General features: G+C 35.2%; 1 protein-coding gene and 1 pseudogene across 2 annotated transcripts; both read right to left on the bottom strand.

The window, feature by feature from the left end:
* Nucleotides 1–4,137: 4,137 nt before the first annotated feature.
* Nucleotides 4,138–7,694, bottom strand: LOC116207106 (G-type lectin S-receptor-like serine/threonine-protein kinase SD1-13). Of its 2 annotated transcripts, none has more exons than XM_031539961.1 (7): nt 6,256–7,694; nt 5,941–6,048; nt 5,657–5,850; nt 5,366–5,576; nt 5,046–5,283; nt 4,792–4,942; nt 4,138–4,584 (listed from the first exon to the last, which is right to left on the bottom strand). In XM_031539961.1, the coding sequence occupies exons 1-7, from the start codon at nt 7,532–7,534 to the stop codon at nt 4,276–4,278; spliced, it is 2,490 nt and encodes an 829-aa protein (XP_031395821.1). In that variant the 5' UTR covers nt 7,535–7,694; the 3' UTR covers nt 4,138–4,275. The 2 variants fall into 2 exon arrangements, with proteins under 2 accessions (XP_031395821.1, XP_031395822.1); XM_031539962.1 differs by having other exon boundaries at nt 5,657–5,847; nt 6,256–7,692.
* A 3,440-nt stretch (nt 7,695–11,134) lies between these two features.
* On the bottom strand, nt 11,135–14,651 carry LOC116207112 (annotated as a pseudogene).
* Nucleotides 14,652–22,486: the final 7,835 nt, after the last annotated feature.

Here is a 22,486-nt window from a genome sequence, read left to right as displayed (position 1 = left end):
TTAATTATGATATCATCACGATACTTGTTATGTTAAAATATAAGGGGGTTTTTACCTAAAATGGTCAATGGTTTACCTATTTTGTCAAATCTATCATATGTTTTTTTTTTGTTAAATCTATCCCATGGTTTACTTTTTGCATTAAATATATCCCGACGTAATTATGATATCATCACGAGCTAATTTATAGAGACTGTAGGAATCTCTATTAGGATATCGTAAACTGTATTTAATTACATATAACAAGTAGACATAGTTGCTAGATATAGGGTTAGATATAGAATAATATCTCATGAAGATATTGATAGAATATTGTAGAATGTCTAAGAGATATATTAAGGATATCACTAGATACACAAGAGATAATCGTGGAGATATACTCATAAAAGGATTTTGTTACCGATTTGGGTGTATCAAGGTGGGCCGCAGATGCTAAATCGAGCCCAGTGAATCGAGTTAATTTTATGATCTCTAACATAGGCCCCCACTCCCGTGAGCTCGAGAGGTCGCAGGAGTAGATCAAATGTCAAGAACAACCATTGTCATGTCGTAAGCAATGTCTTGGCACGAAGGTAAACTTTGTGTCACTTGTTTAGTCCTGCAAAGGGAAATTATGGTGTTGTTTATCGGACGATGTCGCTTCCGCAAGGGAAGGCTTCGTTCTTGGTTGTCAGACATTCTTGCTTTCATGAAGGAGGGTTCTGTCCTTGGTTGTTAGAGATCCTGATTTTTTTAAAAATTTTAATTTTTTAAATTTTTTTAGTATTTTGTTAACATTGTTAACAGTAAGGACTATAATGATGGACCGAAGCGGAGCTAAGGAAGTTTTTTATGACAATGAAAGGTTGAGGACTAAATTGATGGCTGCTTCAAACATCAAGAACTAAATTGTTAATACACGTATTAGTCTATCCTAAATTAAGTAATTAATCAATATTTAAATATAGATTTAATATAAGTAAATCTTTTAAACATTTATTAGTTTGTTGACGAAAATTATGAACAGTAAAAAACTTAACCCAAACTGATTTGAGAATTTACGACCAAAGATTCTTTCCGCATATAATAAAAATCTAGAAAGTGCTTATAGTCACCGCAATCACAAACTGCATTTTTGTATGACTAAATTGACCGATTTTAAACAATGAAAATTAAACTCATTAAATTATTGCAGTTAGTAATAATCTGATAACAATTAAATATGTAGCTTTGGTCGAATGATCGAAGATAATTAGGCCTTTCTTTTATACTTTTCACCTAGTTGACACTTTGACTACGTTCAAATTTTGAACTTGACTCTGCTATCCATAGTCGTTTCCGCTCACGGATTTGTGATAGAAAATGAGATGGACTGAAATTTCAACGACGATGAGCCGAATGTATAATCTATACAAAATGACTCAAATTCCGAACATAGACCCTACTTTGAAATCTCTTTTACATTAAAAGCGAAGAATTTTTATTCTATTCTATTATATTCAAAATTGTCATTTTATGTTTTTGAATTGTGAGGAAAATTTGACTTGATCTCTCCATAAGTAATCCACTCTTCCATTGTTTTAAGTGGTTCGTCGGCACGAGATAGTGACCAATTACGTAGCTGCATTAATTATTGCGGCAATACCTTGAGAAGACACTAATGATTAATTGAATTCAAATTTCTTTACTCTCTCTCTATATTTTATTCTAATTCTGACGAAATCATGTAGTAGAAATTCCAATTTCTTGGGTTTCCAGATGATGACGAAGGATAATGGAATTAATTATACTATACAATTAGAAAATCGCAATGTCTCTCTGACAAGCTCGTGCTGCAAAATAATTCCCAAATCAACCCCCGCGATTGTTGCGAATTGGTTTAGTAATAAAAATGGAAAGATTGAACTAATAATCTTGCGTTAGTTTTTTTTTCCTTAGTGGAATCTTGCATTAATTTTGTCTTGGACCTAAATACTATTGCATTGATTTTTTCTTTGTCATAAATACTTCCAAATGAGTGATGTTGGTCTTAACCTGAATAAATAGGATATTGTAGTTGATGAAAGGATTATAATGCGGTGCTACAAAATATTGGTTCAGAATCAAGAGGTCTTAAGTTAGGTTCTCATCAATGGCACTTATGTGCTCCTTTATTCGGTTCGGTTTTATTTTCTATTTTTGTACTAGGCCCATTGGCTCCTTATAACCTAAGAAAAAAAGGAAAAAAGGATATTGTTACAAGAAATTATGACCGATGTTTCTCTTGACCTGAATAAAGAGGATAGTTTTACATGAAGGCAGGGAAAGAGGCAAGTTCACTATCTCGGGAACCACTTGGGATGAACGTAGAAAGAAAAGTGAGAAGGTTAGCTATGTATAAACTCGATCTTCTGGTCTGATCCCTGTATTCAAATTTGTTTGGTCTAAGGCATAGTTTTATTTGTTGGGTCATCATCAATGACAAACTGCTTGCTATGGATAAAGTGAAGAAGTGGATCTGCTTAGGCGTAAATCAAGATATCATCTTTTCTGTTCCTGCTCAGCACACAATTTTTCGTAAATGTGGTATTAACAGGGAGCATAGGAAGCTGGATTTACGAGCTTAGCCATGCCAGGCTTCCAAGAATTACTTGAGGAAGAGCAGTAGGGACGATTGATCCCCTACAGCAGCTGTTGTTAGATAGGGGTGTAAATGAAATGAGATGGTTCGAGCTCGGCTCGATAAACACTTGAATTTTTCTCAACCTTATCGAGCTCGAGCCCAAGCTCGGTTGCCGTGCTCAACGGCATTCGATTCATGAAATTCGCAAGACTAAACGGGCTTTTTAATTATATATAATGTATTATCTATTATATAGCCTCACATATAAAATCCATAAGTGTTGGGTTGGCCCAACCTCTATGTTGGTTTTAGAATTTTTTTTTAACTATACTCCACTTAACTCCATTTATCTTCAATTCAACAATTCATTTATTACTATTCCCTTTTTCTTTAATTTTTTTAACCATTTAATTCAATTTTTAATATTAATTTCTTTCGATTATTCATTATTTTTTCCACAATTCAATAATACAATCATTGCTTTCTCTCAACTATTCATTACTTTTTCTCACTTTTTTTCATAATTCAATAACACAATCATTACAACTCCAAATAAATAATGATATATTATTTTTTAGAAAAATAACAAAATTATTGAGGTAAAAAAATTGAACCCCTGCCCTAGTTGTGGAACTTTTGAGTTGCCAAATGTTGTATATTTTGATTGAAGATGATGTGATTTGAATGTGATGACTATCAAACTATGCCAAGTTGTAATTAATATCATTTGAATTATACTTATGTTGTTGTTGTCTAGCTCAGATAATTGATTTCGTTTGGAGTCAAAAAGAGCCGGAGCCTGAGCGTGTGGAGCCCAATCCTGGGCTTGTGCTTTTCTACTGAACTTGGCCGAGCCTTGCCGAGCTTGAGCCGAGCTCAAGCTGGGATGTTTAGGATCGACCAAGCTCAAGCCCAAGCCCAAACTTAGGAGCCCATTGACAAGCCCAGCTTGAACCTTATAGATTCGGGCTCGGTTCGGCTCGTTGGCACCCCTAGGAATGGGGAGTTACTGTCTAACCCTCCTTGCTATTTTTGTTTCTGCTTTGATCAGGCTTATCTGCTGGGTCCAATTATGGGTTTAGGTCATACTATAACACACAGGGACTGCGTGCCTTCTATTTGTTAGGCCTGCATGCCTGTTCAGATTGGGTCTAGCAGATATGGGCTCTTTCTTTGGTTATATGATCTTGAGTTATTAATATGAGAACCACTGATTCTGATTTTTTTTTTAAAAAACGAAGTTTCCAGTCGACCTAAAAGGGTATCGATTTACCCATAAAAAAAGTATCGAATTAAGAGGTTATGTTCATCACCGAGACTTCATCGGTCCATTGGTCACTCTTAGCAGAAATTTCTGATGCTGTATGGAGGTATATACTTTACAAGAAAAGCTTAAATTGCCCTACCTCACAATGACATGGTGAGGAAGAATCATTAAGTACAATTAAAAATAAACATGGTAATTATTTGAGTGATTAACACTTATTTTCCTATTTGTTACAATTTAATATGCGTTTTTTCATGTCACATCATGAGGTACGATCGAATTGCTCGTATTTTACTAATTTATACAATTTCATTTATACGTGAAACTTTGTTGAGTTAATGCTTGTGCCATCAAAAGATTTCACAAAACTTGCTCCAAGAATTTTTCCAGAAGACATAATCACATCAACATCTACATTTCTTCTTAATTACCGTCCTTCGATTGTGGTAATTGTAATGTGGTTGATCGAACGTGTCCCTTCACTCTGTTCAGAGGACTCTGTGTCATGGGTAATTTGTCTTTCTGTAAACGCAGGCCTTTTGGGGATCCGGAGATCCGTGATTTCACTATTGAGCATCGAAATGACGGTTGATGTAGTCGGGCGATCATTGCCGAGTTCTTGCGTGCACAGAAGCCCCACATGTATGCATCTTCGAACCTCGATCTGATGGGAATTATTGGATATTACAGGGTCTACTAGCGCCATGATGTTGCCTTCATTCCACAGAGTCCATGCCTGAAAGCAGAGATGTATGTTTTGGGCCTTTATTAGCAGACAATTATGTTCTTTCGCTAAAGTACGATAAAGAGCACAGCTTATGGAGGCAACTATCTGGTCCGTGTCAATGGTATCTATAATGACCCTCTTGATCGTGCCAGGGTTTGCGTCGGCCAGTCCAACCGGACCCCCTTTAAAAGAAAAAATGAAGCATAATATACTTACAAATCCTAGAAGGCTGCAGTACTGCTCTTCTTGACTGAAGCTTGTGTTCCGTCTCCCACTGATGATCTCGAGTAATAGGACGCCGAAGCTGAACACATCAGACTTTTCTGAGAAAAGACCTCCCATTGCATACTCCGGAGCCATATAACCGCTGCAATTCATCGGCCAGATTGTAAGAACAAATTTTGTGAACTCAAAGTTGAGTCTGAGGATAAATTTGATTGTATTAAAAATTTAAAAGATAATCTACTCACTATGTTCCCACAACTCTTCTAGTATTGGCTTGATCTTCCTTCGCCCCAAAAATTCTCGCCATCCCAAAGTCTGAAATTTTGGGGTTGAGCTCTTCATCCAAGAGAATGTTACTCGCCTTGAGATCCCGGTGAATGATTCTTAGCCTAGAATCTCTGTGAAGGTACAGCAGACCCCGGCAGATCCCATCGATAATTTTAAACCGTTTACTCCAATCCAGTTTGTCCTTCTTCACTGGATCTACAGAGATTAAAAGATAAGCCATAAGCAACAAGCAAAACGATTTCTGCTCTGAATTGGTGGCTTTTAGCAAGAAATTTACCGAATAAAAATTCATCCAAGCTTTTGTTCGGCATGAACTCATAGACCAGTATTTTCTCTTCTCTCTCAACACAGCAGCCTAGGAGTCTAACTAGATTTCGGTGCTGAACTTTCGAAATTACAACCATCTCATTCATAAATTCTTCGAGCCCTTGGTCTGAAGCTCTGGATAGTCTCTTAATGGCTACTTCTTGTCCATCCAATAACTTCCCCTGCAGAAGGTACTACTAAATAAGCAATCCCGACTCAAATCCGATGCAGCAATAGTTCATGGTGGTATGAACTATATTACCATGTACACGGGACCAAAACCGCCCTCTCCAAGTTTAGTGGCCGAACTGAAAGAGTCTGTTGCAGTTGACAACTCTTCGAAGCTGAGCAGCTTAAGATCCTGGAGTTTAAGGTTGTCCTGAATCCTCTTCCCGCTAGAAATTATTGGAGATTCTTCTCGGTCTGAGGTAACCGTTTCCTGTAATTTTGTCACTGCTGACCCAAGGAGAATTATGTCAAGTTATCATATGCAAACCACAGTACTTGGACTGTTTATTACCAAATTTAATGGTTCTAATGAATTACCTCGTCGTTTCCTCGCACGCATCCACAAAAGTAGCACAGATAGTGTGATGAAGACTACTCCGACACTCAATGTAACTGCCAAAACTAGTTTCAAATCCCGAGCCTTACCTGCCAAAGAGTACCCAACAAAATGTGATATTTCGGCTGTCTTCATATAGTCGGGGATTGGTTACTCTTACGTTTACAATACGAAGGAGAAATACAATAAGCTATCCATCTGACTGCAGAAAACCATCCGGTTTTCTGTTTTTTATTTGAGAAAATGGAAAACTGGGAAGCTTCTCAGGAGCAGGACGAAATTTTTAAGCCAATTACCAAGTTCTGATCTGGGAAGTCGAATGTGAATGTCAACTCCTGCATTCGAGAACTTTTGCATGTCAAGTAAATCTCCAGTCCAACTCATGCAACCCACGCCTTCAGTATAAGCATATGCCAAACATGAGCAATTACTCAGGCACCGCTTCGCACATTCATTTTCAAGTGGAAATGACCACTCAGGGAAAGCCGGAACTTTCATCTTCTGCAACCTCAGGAACCCGTCCCTTTTGCTGCTATTCGAGCTCCCACAGTTTGTTGGAGTCTCCCGTACACATCCGGCAGTCCAATTTCCTCGGCTCCATTCTTCTAAATTTCCAGGCTTAAACCCTCTCGGGCAGCTGCAGATAGGGGACTTGGATGGATCGCATATTCCATAAGGCCCGCACTTGCCATAAACATCACATTCGGTCTCATAGGATGACCAGGGAAGTCCTCGATCATTCTCCTCCTCCCCGGAGTACACTTGCAAAAGTGTCCCGTTCGGTTGCAAGAGATAGTACGATATGTAAGCCATAGCATACTTGTATGTCAAGGAAAAGGTTCCTTCATTGTCGTTCTGGAGGCTGAAGCCATCGAGGTAAACTGATTCCATTGAGGCCAACCCGATGAAGATCTGACCATTCCAGGGCCCACTCCTCCAGTATGGGCGGGTTCCATTCCATACGAAAGCTTCCGGAATATTTAGCGGGTTGATACCCCCAGAGAAGGGCCCCGGAGAAGGATCGGAAGAGCTCTTCCATGAAGTGAGCATTACACTAACATTCGTTCTGGCATTGCTGCTGAGCTTCATCTTCGGAAGGAACGAGTCAGACACGTGTTCGAAACTCTGCCATATTACCTCATCACTGGTGCTCGTATTCGCCTCGTGCAGTACAAGGTTTCCAGTATCTAAGAGATGAGCGGTTTTGTTACCTCGTGCCGAGGTTGTCACATTGGATGACCAGACGACATCCTTCTTCCCATCCATAATCACAAGATTCCCATCCTCGGATATCATCACTGTTCCCAAGGAATCCTCTATGGGCCTCTCCCGATTGGCCACCCAAACCGGATTAAACTCAGGATAGTTGTTGTACCAGATCCCGACATACCGATACTTGGAGCCCTTAGGGGTGAAGAACCCCATCCTGAAGACACTGCCATTGGATGTTATGCTTTCAGGGTCTTGGAGGTACCGAGTCCACGAGACAAAGTCCGTCGCAGTAGAAAACTCAGAAGCGAAACACGAGAGTAAAAGCAGAACAAACAATAAACTCGCTCCGCCGATGAGCATCATGGTTTTCCAGATTTGCTATGCATAATCAGATTCTGTAGTATCATTTGAGTTACGATTGGAAGGCTGTTATCAGAAGAAGACCAAAGACGTTGATTATTGAGGTTTAGAATAATTTTTCTTTTCGGCGATTAGAATTTGGTGTCTCTCAGTGTAGAGAGGGAACAGAGTCAACAAAGACAGCAATTGGTTCCTGTCATTGGCTGACTTTCGTTCAACCTGTGTGGGGGGACCCAAGCTTTTGTGCAAAATCGGCCACTCATGTGGCTGCAATACATAGTACAATATAATTAATATTGTAATTGAAATTATAAAAGATAAAAAAAAAATACAAATATAATGATGATGATAATAATAATAATATAATAACAAAACTAATAAGAATCGTGTTTTTTTCTAATAAGTAATATCATTGTGATATTAATATTGATAGTAATGGTTTTTTTGATCTGCTCGAAAAAATTGAGGATAAGATTAGGAGTAGATCCTGTAAGAGACGTCGCAAATTGCGGTCACAAACGCTTCCCCTGATCAAAATAATGGGTCATGACTCATGAGATGTAACACATTGTTGTCCATATGTTTCTAGTATCAAAAATAGAATAGGACCCAGGCTATTGTTAAAAATCGACAAATGTGTAATACTTCTCTTAAAAAACTAAAAAACTAAATAAAAATATATAAGAATTTTTCGTAGGTATAATAATTTTTTTTTTTAATTACAGGAGAGCCATACCAATAGGGATGAAGGAAAAGAAAATAAAAGAAAACGGCAATTCCACTGAAGCGGATCAATTACAAGAAACATGTGTTACACAACACTTCTTTTGTCGTTAGAGTAAAGAATCTTTTTGCTCGTGATATTGAGGTGATGGCTCTCCGAAGGCTCGTAAGGGAGACTTTGTGGTGAGACATGACGTTTGTTCACACTTTTGGCCGTCAAGAAATATCTATTAAATTTGGAAGTAATGGTTATTTATTTTTCTGTGTGTACCGACATAATTGGATTGATGATCTTAACGATTGTGAAAAAAATCCAGCTAAAGCAGCAGGTTCTGCACTGGTTAAATCATTCAATTAACTCCAAAAGCACTAGCTGTAGCATATGAAGCACTGGCCCCTATTGTTCTTCCGATTCTATTTCCCGGTTTTGGGCTCGTAAAATTGTAAATTATGCCAAGCATAGAGATATTTTCTCTTGCCCTTATCTCGACTCTTGGATGACCGTGTTCTTTATCTTATGCATGTGCAAGAGTTATAATGATGTTAATAATTGATGATTTGGCTGTGCAGTCAAATTTCAGACTTGAGACAGCTCGACTTGGTTTGCCCCTTGTACATGATTTTCTAACCTTGAGAACCAAAACGGCCAGAAACGGAGAGTGCGTTTGGATTTTGAGTTGAGTTGAGTTGAGTTTTGGTTTTAATGGATTTGTAATGATTGTATTGTTGAATTATGAGAAAAAGTGTGAAAAAGTAATAAATAATTGAGAGAAAATAACGATTAAATAATGATTATGTTGTTGAATTGTGAAAAAGTAATGAATAATGGAGAAAATTTAATATTAAAAATTGAATTGAATGGTTAAAAAAAATTAAAAAATGAAAAAAAGTAATGATTGTGATGTTGAATTGAAGATAAGTGGAGTTAAGTAAAGTTGAGTTAAACAATTTTCAAAAACCAAACACACCCGAATTTCTTTGGTTTTTCGCAATCGAAATTTTCTTGAAACTGATGACTTCACTAAAAATAGGAAATCACTTGATATTTATCTATGTAATACTTTAGGATGCTTCTAATATCAGTATGATTAACTAAAACTTGCTCCAAGAATTCGCCCAAAGAAAGATTTTTCCTCATATTAAAAACCTAAAATGGGTCCGTAGCAAATTTAGCTTGCCACGTCACCATTTTTTTCTTTTCTCATTTAAAGTAATTGGTGTGTACCCATATATATATATATATATATATATATATAATACATACCAGCATTCAAACCCGTGTATTGTACAGGCTTATTTTTAATAATTAATTTTCACAATTTTTTAAAATAAATTTACTCCTTATAATTAGAAGAATTAAGAATTCCATAATAATCATAATATATTCGGTATTGTTAATATATGGTACATTCTTGTGATTATCAAATTTTGATAATTAACATCTATGCATAATTAATTGTTTTTTAGCCAAAAATATTTCAATATCTAGTTTACTTTTCTTTATTGATTTAATTTGTTGCTAGGATTATTACAGGTTTTTTTAGGGAAATAAAATTTGATATGACCCATATGTGACTTGTCAAAATTTTTCTTCTCATATGACCGTAGGTTTATTAAATTTGTAACTTCTGCAAATTTTTTTAGATTAATAGTATTATTACATAATGTTCTTTTGAATGCAACATAATACATAGAATTTAAAAAAACATAAATCTACCAGAAACCACAAACTTTGATTTTGCTATATTTTAAGTAATTTTTTATTTCAAAAATTAGAAACTTTGTTTGGAGAAGTGCGAAATTTAAATAGTCCTAAAAAACTAAATTATTTTTTAAATATTTAATTTCATTAACTTAATAGCATTTATTATTACTCAAATGAATTTTACTCATTAGATAGATAGATACCTTTATCTCCTTCACAATAAAAAGTGTGGAATTAATCCCAGATTTTTATTATTCCAAAATTGCCCCAGCACCCTGATTGCGTCCTTCGCTCCCTGTGCCTCATTACCCAGCTTTAAAACCTTCTCTCTCTCTCTCTCTCTATATATATATATATATATGAATTACACTTTAAAACAAGTGAAAATTTCAAAAGTGATTTTGTATTTTCACATTCTTAACCGTTCTCTCTATGGACTATTTCTTCTATCGCGAACCCCTTTTCTTCCCACCAGTTTTTCTCGGCAAAAGGTCAGGTCGTTACAGAACATTCATCATAGGAATCTACTCGATCTTTACTTCCCACCAGTTTTGCTCCCACGAAATTCAAAGTGTAGTGTCATTTCAATCCTCCCTTTCGGGTGACATCAATCACCTCATGCTAACATAACGCTAAACCTCCCTCGTGTTTCATCATCAGGCATCATAGTCACGCTCAAGGTTGTTAGGATCTCGAGTCGGCTCTTAAGATGTTACGATTTTACGATTCACGAGCAAGCTTTCAATCCCGATCTTACTTTGAGGATCTAATTTGTAGGATCTTAGTGAATCTCAATCCGACTTCTAAGATTATAGGATCTGTGCGATTTTAACGATCTTATAATATATAAATTTTTAAAAAACTGGCCCAAGCCCATGCATGTTAAGTTTAGTAGTGAATCTACACGTACATTGGACATGAAAGATTTCTCGATTAAGTGGCAACACACAATAAAGTATATAAAAAATTTAATTTCATCCAAAATATATATATTTACTTTACAAGAAAAGCTTAAATTGTCCTACCTCACAATGACATGATGAGGAAGAATCATTAAGTACAATTAAAAATAAACATGATAATTATTTGAGTGATTAACACTTATTTTCCTATTTGTTACAATTTGATATGCATTTTTTCATGTCACATCATGAGGTACGATCGAATTGCTCGTATTTTACTAATTTATACAATTTCATTTATACGTGAAACTTTGTTGAGTTAATGCTTGTGCCATCAAAAGATTTCACAAAACTTGCTCCAAGAATTTTTCCAGAAGACATAATCACATCAACATCTACATTTCTTCTTAATTACTGTCCTTCGATTGTGGTAATTGTAATGTGGTTGATCGAACGTGTCCCTTCACTCTGTTCAGAGGACTCTGTGTCATGGGTAATTTGTCTTTCTGTAAACGCAGGCCTTTTGGGGATCCGGAGATCCGTGATTTCACTATTGAGCATCGAAATGACGGTTGATGTAGTCGGGCGATCATTGCCGAGTTCTTGCGTGCACAGAAGCCCCACATGTATGCATCTTCGAACCTCGATCTGATGGGAATTATTGGATATTACAGGGTCTACTAGCGCCATGATGTTGCCTTCATTCCACAGAGTCCATGCCTGAAAGCAGAGATGTATGTTTTGGGCCTTTATTAGCAGACAATTATGTTCTTTCGCTAAAGTACGATAAAGAGCACAGCTTATGGAGGCAACTATCTGGTCCGTGTCAATGGTATCTATAATGACCCTCTTGATCGTGCCAGGGTTTGCGTCGGCCAGTCCAACCGGACCCCTTTTAGCTTTTAAAAGAAAAAAATGAAGCATAATATACTTACAAATCCCAGAAGGCTGCAGTACTGCTCTTCTTGACTGAAGCTTGTGTTCCGTCTCCCACTGATGATCTCGAGTAATAGGACGCCGAAGCTGAACACATCAGACTTTTCTGAGAAAAGACCTCCCATTGCATACTCCGGAGCCATATAACTGCTGCAATTCATCGGCCAGATTGTAAGAACAAATTTTGTGAACTCAAAGTTGAATCTGAGGATAAATTTGATTGTATTAAAAATTTAAAAGATAATCTACTCACTATGTTCCCACAACTCTTCTAGTATTGGCTTGATCTTCCTTCGCCCCGAAAATTCTCGCCATCCCAAAGTCTGAAATTTTGGGGTTGAGCTCTTCATCCAAGAGAATGTTACTCGCCTTGAGATCCCGGTGAATGATTCTTAGCCTAGAGTCTCTGTGAAGGTACAGGAGACCCCGACAGATCCCATCGATAATTTTAAACCGTTTGCTCCAATCCAGTTCGTCTTTCTTTACTGGATCTACAAAGATTAAAAGATAAGCAATAAGCAATAAGCAAAACGGTTTCCGCTATGAATTGGTGGCTTTTAGCAAGAACTTTACCGAATAAAAATACGTCCAAGCTTTTGTTCGGCATGAACTCATAGACCAGTATTTTCTCTTCTCTCTCAACACAGCAGCCTAGGAGTCTAACTAGATTTCGGTGCTGAACTTTCGAAATTACTACCATCTCATTCATAAATTCTTCAAGCCCTTGGTCTGAAGCTCTGGATAGTCTCTTAACGGCTACTTCTTGTCCATCCAATAACTTCCCCTGCAGAAGGTACTACTAAATAAGCAATCCCAACTCAAATCTGATGCAGCAACAGTTCATGGTGGTATGAACTATATTACCATGTACACGGGACCAAAACCGCCCTCTCCAAGCTTAATGGCCGAACTGAAAGGGTCTGTTGCAGTTGACAATTCTTCAAAGCTGAGCAGCTTAGATCCTGGAGTTTAAGGTTGTCCTGAATTCTCATCCCGCTAGAAATGATTGGAGATTCTTCTCGGTCTGAGGTAATCGTTTCCTGTAATTTTGTCACTGCCGACCCAAGGAGAATTATGTCAAGTAATCAAATGCAAAGCACAGTACTTGGACTGTCTATTACCAAATTTAATGGTTCTAATGAATTACCTCGTCGTTTCCTCGCATGCATCCACAAAAATAGCACAGATAGTGCGATGAAGACTACTCCGACACTCAATGTAACTGCCAAAACTAGTTTCAAATCTCGAGCCTTACCTGCCAAAGAGTACCCAACAAAATGTGATATTTCGGCTGTCTTCACATAGTCAGGGATTGGTTACTCTTACAGTTACAGTACGAAGGAGAAATACGATAAACTATCCATCTGATTGCAGAAAACCATCCGGTTTTCTGTTTTTTATTTGAGAAAATGGAAAACTGGGAAGCTTCTCAGGAGCAGGACGAAATTTCTAAGCAACTTACCAAGTTCTGAGCTGGGAAGTCGAATGTGAACGTCTACTCCTGCATTCGAGAACTTTTGCATGTCAAGTAATTCTCCGGTCCAACTCATGCAACCCACGCCTTGAGCATAAGCATATGCCAAACATGAGCAATTACTGAGGCACCGCTTCGCACATTCATCTTTGAGTGGAAATGACCATTCAGGGAAAGCTGGAACTTTCATCTTCTGCAACCTCAGGAACCCGTCTCTTTTGCTGCTATTCAAGCTCCCACAGTTTGTTGGAGTCTCCCGTACACATCCGGCAGTCCAATTTCCTCGGCTCCATTCTTCTAAATTTCCAGGATTAAACCCTCTCGGGCAGCTGCAGATAGGGGACTTGGATCGATCGCATATTCCATATGGCCCGCACTTGCCATAAACATCACATTCGGTCTCATAGGATGACCAGGAAACTCCTCGATCATTCTCTTCCTCCCCGGAGTACACTTGCAAAAGTGTCCCGTTCGATTGCAAGACATAGTACGATATGAAAGCCATAGCATACGAGTATGTCAAGGAAAAGGTTCCTTCGTTGTCGTTCTGGAGGCTGAAGCCATCGAGGTAAACTGATTCCATTGAGGCCAACCCGATGAAGATCTGACCGTTCCAGGGCCCACTCCTCCAGTGAGGGAGGGTTCCATTCCATATGAAAGCTTCCGGAATATTTAGCGGGTTGATACCCCCAGAGAAGGACCCCAGGGAAGGATCGGAAGAGCTCTTCCATGAAGTGATCATCAGACTAACATTCGTTCTGGCATTGCTGCTGAGCTTCATCTTCGGAAGGAACGAGTCAGACATGTGTTCGAAACTCTGCCATATTACCCCGCCACTGATGCTCGTATTCGCCTCGCGCAGGACAAGGTTTCCAGTATCTAAGAGCTGGGCGGTTATGTTACCTCGCCCCGAGTTTGTGACGTTGGATGACCAGACGACATCCTTCTTCCCATCCATAATCACAAGATTCCCATCCTCGGATATCATCACTTTTCCCAAGGAATCCTCTATGGGCCTCTCCCGATTGGCCACCCAAACCGGATTGAACTCAGGATAATTGTTGTACCAGATCCCGACATACCGATACTTGGAGCCATTAGGGGTGAAGAACCCCATCCTGAAGATACTGCCATTGGATGTTATGCTTTCAGGGTCTTGGAGGTACCGAGTCGACGAGACAAAGTCTGTCGTGGTAGAAAACTCAGAAGCGCAACGCGAGAATAAAAGCAGAACAAACAATAAACTTGCTCCGCCGATGAGCATCATGGTTATCCAGATTTTCTATGCATAATCAGATCCTGTAGTATCATTTGAGTTACGATTGGAAGGCTGTTGTCAGAAGAAGACCAAAGACGTTGATTATTGTGGTTTAGAAAATTTTTTTTTGGGTGATTCGAATTTGGTGTCTCTCAGTCTGAAGAGGGAACAGAGTCAACAAAGACAGCAATTGGTTAATCTCATTGGTTGACTTTTGTTCAACTTGTGTGAGGGGACCCAAGCTTTGGTTCAAAATCGGCCACTCAAGAGGCTGCAATACATGGTACAATATAATTAATATAGTAATTGTAATTATAAAATAAAAATAATAAAAAATACAAATATAATGATGATGATATTAACAATAATAATAACAAAACTAATAAGAATCGTGTTTTTTTTTCTAATAAGTAATATCATCGTGATATTAATATTGATAGTAATGGTTTTTTTGCTCTGCTCGAAAATATTGAGGTTAAGATTAGGAGTAGATCCTGTAAGAGACGTCGAAATTATGGTCACAAAATCTAGAGTAAGCTTCCTCTGATCAAAATAATGGGTCATGACTCATGAGATGTGACACATTATTTTCCATATGTTTCTAGTATCCAAAATAGAATAGGACCCAGGTTATTGTTAAGAATCGACCACTATGTAATACTTATCTTAGAAAACTAAAAATCTAAATAAAAATATATAAGATTCTTTTTTTTGGTAGGTACAAGAATTTTATTTTTTTAATTACAGGAGAAAGCCATACTAATAAGGGATGAAGGAAAAGAAAATAAAAGAAAATGGCAATTCTACTGAAGTGGATCAATTACAAAAAAAAAAGTGCGTTACACAACACTCCTTTTGTCGTTAGAATAAAGAATCTTTTTGCTCGTGATTATTGAGCTGATGGCAATCCGAAGGCTCGTAAGGGAGACTTTGTGGTGGGACATGAGGTTTGTTCACACTTTTGGCCGCCAAGAAATCTCTATCAAATTTGGAATTAATGATTATTTATTTTTCTGCGGGAACTGACATAATTTTATTGATGACCTTAAGGATTGTGAAAAAAATCCAGCTAAAGCAGGAGGTTCTGCACTGGTTAAATCATTCAATTAATTCCAAAAGTTCTAGCTGTAGCATATGAAGCACGGGCCCCTATCATTCTTCCGATTCTATTTCCCGGTTTTGGGCTCGTAAAATTGTAAATTATGCCAAGCATAGAGATATTTTCTCTTGCCCTTATCTCGATTACTGTATGACCGTGTTCTTTATCTTATGCATGTGCAAGAGTTATAATGATGTTAATAACGATGATTTGGTTTGCTCCTCGTACATGATTTTCTAACCTCGAGAACCAAAACGTCCCAGAAATTGGATTTCTTCGGTTTTTCGCAATCGAACTTTTCTTGAAACTGATGATTTCACCAAAAAAAGGAAATCACTTGATATTTATCTATGTAATGATTTAGGATGCTTCTAATATCAGTATGATTAACCAAAACTTGCTCCAAGAATTCGCCCAAAGAAAGATTTCTCCTCATATTAAGGCCTGAAATCTTGTCATGTGGTAAGTTGGTCATTATGATATTCAGGGACGAAGCCAGAAAATTATGTCCCGGGGGTGGGGGTGGTGGGGTTGTTGTGGGCGGGGGCGGGGGCAAATTCTTCTCTTAAAAAGCTATAATGGGTCCGTAGCAAATTTAGCTTGCCACGTCACCCTTTTCTTTATTTTCTCATTTAAAGTAATTGGTGTATAGTATACCTATATATATATATATATATATGTATATAAATACAAACTATCGCTCAAACCCGTGCGCTGTGTTGGACTATTTTTAGTAATTAATTTTTGCAATTTTAAAAAAAAATTTACTCATAATTAGAAGAATTACGAATTTCATAATAATCATAATATATTAGGTATTGTTAATATATGATACATTCTTGTGATTATCAAATTTTTATAATTTACATATGTGCATAATTAATTTTTTTTAATCCTAAAATATTTTAATAATATTTTACTTTTCTTTATTGATTTACTTTGTTGTCAGGATTACTACAAGTTTTTTTAGATAAATAAAATTTGATATGACCATATGTGACTTGTCAAATTCTTTCGTCTTATATAACCATAGGTTTATTAAATTAGTAACTTGTGCGAATATTTAAATTATTATTATTATTACATAATGTTCTTTTGAATGCGACATAATATATAGAATTTTAAAAAATACAAATTTACCAGAAACAACAAACTTTGATTTTGCTAGATTTTAAGTATTTTTTAATTCCAAAAATTAGAAACTTTGTTTGGAGAAGTGGGAAAGTTAAATTAATTATCTCTAATTTCTAATTACATAAACTCAAGCATGTTAATTATTATTTGAGTGACGTTTACGATACGTATAAATATTTGTATTTATAAAACGTTTACTATATCTATATGAACGTATTTTTAGTTCTGAAAAGTGAAATTATTTTTTCTAAATATTTAATTGCATTAACACAATAGCATTTATTATTACTCAAATGAATTTTACTTATCAGATAGATAGATACCTTTACCTCCTTCACAATAAAAAGTGTGGGATTAATCCCATATTTATTATTCCAAAATTGCCCCAGCAACCTGCTTGTGTCCTTCGCGCCTTGTGCCTCATTATCCAGCTTTAAAACCCTATATCTATATATATATATATATATATATACACACACACTACTATAAAACAGGTGAAAATTTCAAAAGTGATTTTGCATTTTCACATTCTTAACAGTTGTCTCTATGAACTATTTCTTCTATCGCGAACCCCTTAACTTCCCACCAGTTTTTCAAGCCAAAAGGTCAGGTCGTTACAGAACATTCTTCATCATAGGAATCTACTCGATCTTTACTTCCCACCAGTTTTGCTCCCACGAAATTCAACGTGAAGTGTCATTTCAATCCTCTTTTTTGGGTGACATCAAGCACCTCATGCTAAAGTAACGCGAAACCTCCCTCGCGTTTACTCATCGAACATCATAGTCACACTCAAGTTTGTTAGGATTTCGAGTTGGCTCCTAAGTTGTTACAATCTTACGATCCACAGGCAAGCTTCCAAGCTTGATCTTACTTTGAGGATCTAAATTCTAGGATCTTAGTGGGATCTTGATCCAACTCCTAAGATTATAGGATATGTGCGATTCTATCGATCTTACAATATGCGAAATTTTTAAAAAATTAGCCCAAGCCCATGCATGTTAAGCTCAATAGTGAATCTACATATGAGTTGCACATAAAAGGTTTCTCAATTAAGTAGCGACACGCAATAATAATAAAATACTAGAAAATATATAAAAAAATTAATTTCATCCAAAATATATATAATTAATTATATAAAATCATTAATAATCTTATTAGTTGGTTTAAAAATACCAAATCAATAAATATGACTAACTTAATATCATTAATGTATATTGATAATTTTTTTTATTTAAATATAACATTATTGATAATATAAAAATTATAAATAATAAATTCAATTTTTTTTTGCGAGAATAAATTTGACTTTCCTTTAAAAAATAAGAAGTAAAGATATAATATTTTAATATTGCATATTTTCAAATTATTATATATTTGTTGGAATTTTGAAGTAGTTAATTGAAACAAAAGAAGAAAAAATTTTCAATTCTAATGTTTAATAAAAAAGAAATTATAATAAATATTCATTTTAAGTAATATTCTTGTCGTATTACACATATAATAAATTTTAAAATAAGTAAAAATAAAAAGTGAGTAATAATTAATTAATATAAAAAGCCTCAGTAGATTACATGATTAAAATCATGATAATCAAGAGTAAAAAGAGTAAACACTATTCAGGGAAAATGAGAGAAAATAAAGATAATAAAAAAATAATCCAATTACCTATAATTATAATATATCGTAAAAAATTACCTCAAAAGTAATAAATAATTATTGATAATCTTCTTTTATCTGTAAATCACATATACTTTTAATTTGTTCTCAATTTTCATTTGGAATAAGTACCGAAAAAGATAAATACATTTGAAACATTTTTCTTTTAGACCAAAAGGTTTATTTTTGCATAAAGGGACATAACATTTGTTAATATTTTAATAGGTCTTTTTTGATATTTTGAATTTTTGATGTTTCAAAAGTTAAACCTAAAATCTGTAAATTCTAAAAAATTACAACAATTATATATACACACATAAATAACAAACTCATGATATCAAAAAACGAAAGAGAAAGGCAGATGGGGCCGATAGAGGTTCGTCGAAGGGCACCATAGCCCCTAGTGAGGTCGTCGGCGGGTGCTTGTTGCCGACCAAAGGCCCTTACCGCTTATTTGTCTGCTTCCTATAAAAATATGATAAAGAGTACCAAGAAAAAAGGGTAAATTACAAAAAAAAAAACCCAAGTTTTGTAAAATGTATCAATTTTGTCCTAAATTTTGTTTTGTAACAGAAAAAACCATAAGTTTTCTAAAATGTCTCAAAAATGACATCCGTTATGACTTCCGTCAATTTTTTCCTACGTGTGACCTACGTGGACTGTTAAAGGGACCCACCATCAGCAGCAAAAATTGACGGAAGTTATAACGGAGGTCATTTTTGAGACATTTTAGAAAACTTATGGTTTTTCTTGTTACAAAATAAAATATAGGACAAAACTGAGACTTTTTACAAAATTTGGGTTTTTTTTTTTATAATTTGCCTGAGAAAAAATTAGAAAGAAAACGATAAAAGGCAATGAAATAGTATCTCCAAATATAAAAGGGATACTTATGATATCCTAAAAAAAAGAGTAAAATCTAAAAGAACAACAGATGAAGAATGCCTCGAGAATCATACATAAATATTCTCTATTAAAGACTAATAAAGAATCTATAAATTATAAGCTAATAGATATTTTATAAGAGATTATATACCTTTTGAAATATAAGAACATGGCCATTGAGATTTTTGGGCAACAACATCGAGAATCTTTTGAGACTTCTTAATGAAACTATTAAAAAGAAAATTTTTAGAGGGAGAAGGGAGTTCAAATGTTTTTTTATAGGGAAAATAGCCCCATATAGTACAGTTTTTGCCTTATTTTCACTTCCTAGTACTTTTTTAAAAGTTATCACGATCTAGCATGAATCACCATTATATTCCCGGATCTAGTACACCGTTAAACTCCGTCTAAAAACTGTTAAACACCATTAGATGAAGTTTAACAGTGTGCTAGATTCAGGAATAAAATGGTGATTTGTGTTAGATCGTAACAACTTTAAAAAAAACGTGCTATGAAGTGAAAATACGGTAAGAACTGTGCTATATTGGGCTATTTTTCCTTTTTTTATTTGAAGATTCATCGCCTAGAAAAATATGAAAATTAGTGTGGAGCTGTATAATAATATTGGGAACATTGGTTAAAAGTTTCAGGTATTTTTTAGATCGGATGATTCACAAAAACTATCAAAATTAGAATACCGAAAAAAGGGATAAATATTTTTTATCTGAAGATTCACTACCCAGAAAAATCTGAAAATCTGTGTGGAGCTTTATAATAATATCAGGAACATGGGGTAAAAGTTTAATCTCATTTTGAGATCGGGCGATTCACAAAAACTATCAAAATCATAACACCGAAAAGATAGGTAAATATATTTTATCTGAAGATTCGCGGTCCAAAAAAATATGAAAATCTGTGAAGAGCTTTATAATAATGTTAGGAACATGGAAAAGAAGTGTCATCTCGTTTTGAGATCGGACGGGTTCACAAAAACTATCAAAATCAGAGCACCGAAAAGAAGAGTAATTATTTTTTATCTGAAGATTCACCACCCATAAAAATTTGAAATTTTGTGTGGAGCTTTATAATTAATATCAGGAACGTAGGGTAAAAGTTTCACCTTATTTTAAGATCGGACGATTCACAAAAGCTATCAAAATCACAACACCGAAAAAGGAGATAAATATTTTTTATCTCAAGATTTACCATCCAGAAAAATTTGAAAATTTGTGTGGAGCTTTATAGGAACATCAAGAACATGGGGTAAAAGTTTAACCTCGTTTTGAAATCGTACGTTTCACAAAGACTATCAAAATCAAAATATCGAAAAGAGGGGTAAATATTTTTTTTTGAGAAAATAACCCCATATAGCACAGTTTTTATCTTATTTTCACTTCCTAGCACGTTTTTAAAAGTTGTCACATTTTAACACAAATCACCATTTTATTCCCGGATCTAACACACCGTTAAACTCCATCTAATGGTGTTTAACGGTTTTTAGACGAAGTTTAACGGTGTGCTAGATCCGGGAATAAAATGGTGATTCGTGCTAGATCGCGAAAACTTTTAAAAATGTGCCAGAATGTGAAAATAAGATTAAAACTGTGTTATATGGGGCTATTTTCCCTTTTTTATATGTTTATTGGAAAACTAGAAGGTATATATAGCAGAAACAAATACAACTTTTTAGTCACATCTCCTTAACAATTACATATTTTCACCGAGAAATTATTTCACCAAATAAGAAATAGCATTTGAAGATTAAATTTATCTATACTAATTTAACTACTAAATTTATCTTCTTGTTAAATTATAGCTTTCTCTTTATTTTTCTGATCGGATCTATATACTTTTTTATTATAATAAAGAAGATGTAATTTTCTAATAAAAATAAAAAATTAAGTGATATATAAATTTCATTTTGCCTTAGGGATGCGTGATCTCTTGAAATATTGTTTGAAACGTTGTTTCCCTTGTATTGTTTGAATGTAGGGACATTTACTAAAAAGTACAATGATTTTAAGAATTAATTTTGTTTTGTTAATTATGTAAATGAGCAAATTTGTACTATCATTGTTTAAGTAAGGGCAAAATAGAAAGAATAATTGGAAAAATACCTCATACTTTTATGTTTACCATTGAAAGCGTGAAAGGGTTTAGGAGACGACTGTGTGAAATCACTGGTTAACGAACATATTATACAACAAACCTTTGAAATTATAAATCGATATGAAAAAAATGGGACAAACGGACTTGCAAAAAGGACTAACTCGATTGAAATGGATTTGAGAGAAAAAAATGTCAAAAGTCAATCATTGTTATCATGTTTATGTTTATTTGACATTTACTGTTACGATCATGAGCCAAACTCCTTCATCTAGGCCTCAATAGAACCTAGTATTTTTTTATAAAATTGTGAATTCTTTACTATATATCTATTGAATTCGATTGAATTGATTATTCTATCTTGTTCTTAATGCGATTAATTGCCTCATCACCAATTAATTTGACTAGGAAATCTAGATAAGCTTGGAAGAGGATTCTAGTTTAAGCCATTGATAGGATAGTCTAAGTTTATTTTAAATTGGAAAATCTAGTAATTCGTAGGAGGGATAGGAATATACCCGAACGCCTTAAGTAGTAAATTAGGGTTGATAATTAATGGGTTTTCACTATTAATTGCCTAGGAATAGAGTGATTAACTCAATACAGGTATGTAGCCCTCGGAAGAGGCGTAGAAAGATTATAGAACCCTAGGTTAGTAATCGGAAATCTGTTAGAATAGAGAAAGAATGATCGATATTGTATAAAGTACTAGGGAAAATTGAAAGTTCCAGGATCATCTCCATTGATTCCACTCGTATTTATTTTGTTGCTTTAGTAAGTTCTTAGATTTAGTCTTAACCACTTTTTTGGAATCAATTATAAAAGCTAGTTGTGATAGTTTCGGTATCTAGTGAGGTTTAGACCAGTCTCTATGGGACGATACTCTTAGCCACTTTTTATTACTTGAGGTAATACATATACTTGCGTGTTCATTGTTAGATTTATCGCAACACTGAGTTTACGTAATTAATCCGATTTGTGTGAGATTTTAATTAAAAATGACATTCCACAATTCAAAACACACAAACATGGTCACACACAATCATGTCAATATTTAATTCATCGATTTTAGGC

This window comes from Punica granatum, chromosome 5 (genome assembly GCF_007655135.1).
Source record: "Punica granatum isolate Tunisia-2019 chromosome 5, ASM765513v2, whole genome shotgun sequence".
In the NCBI taxonomy this organism is placed as follows: domain Eukaryota; kingdom Viridiplantae; phylum Streptophyta; class Magnoliopsida; order Myrtales; family Lythraceae; genus Punica; species Punica granatum.
The sequence above is the reverse complement of the archived record's forward strand: the minus strand, read 5'-3'. Positions and strand labels throughout refer to the sequence as shown.

Excerpts from the sequence above, each read along its gene's own strand:
- LOC116207106 (XM_031539961.1), bottom strand. The coding sequence starts at position 7,534 with ATGATGCTCATCGGCGGAGCGAGTTTATTGTTTGTTCTGCTTTTACTC. Across the intron at positions 5,851-5,940 it reads GCGTGCGAGGAAACGACGAG|CAGTGACAAAATTACAGGAA; the intron begins GTAATTCATTAG and ends TCCTTGGGTCAG. Across the intron at positions 5,284-5,365 it reads CTTGGATGAATTTTTATTCG|ATCCAGTGAAGAAGGACAAA; the intron begins GTAAATTTCTTG and ends TAATCTCTGTAG.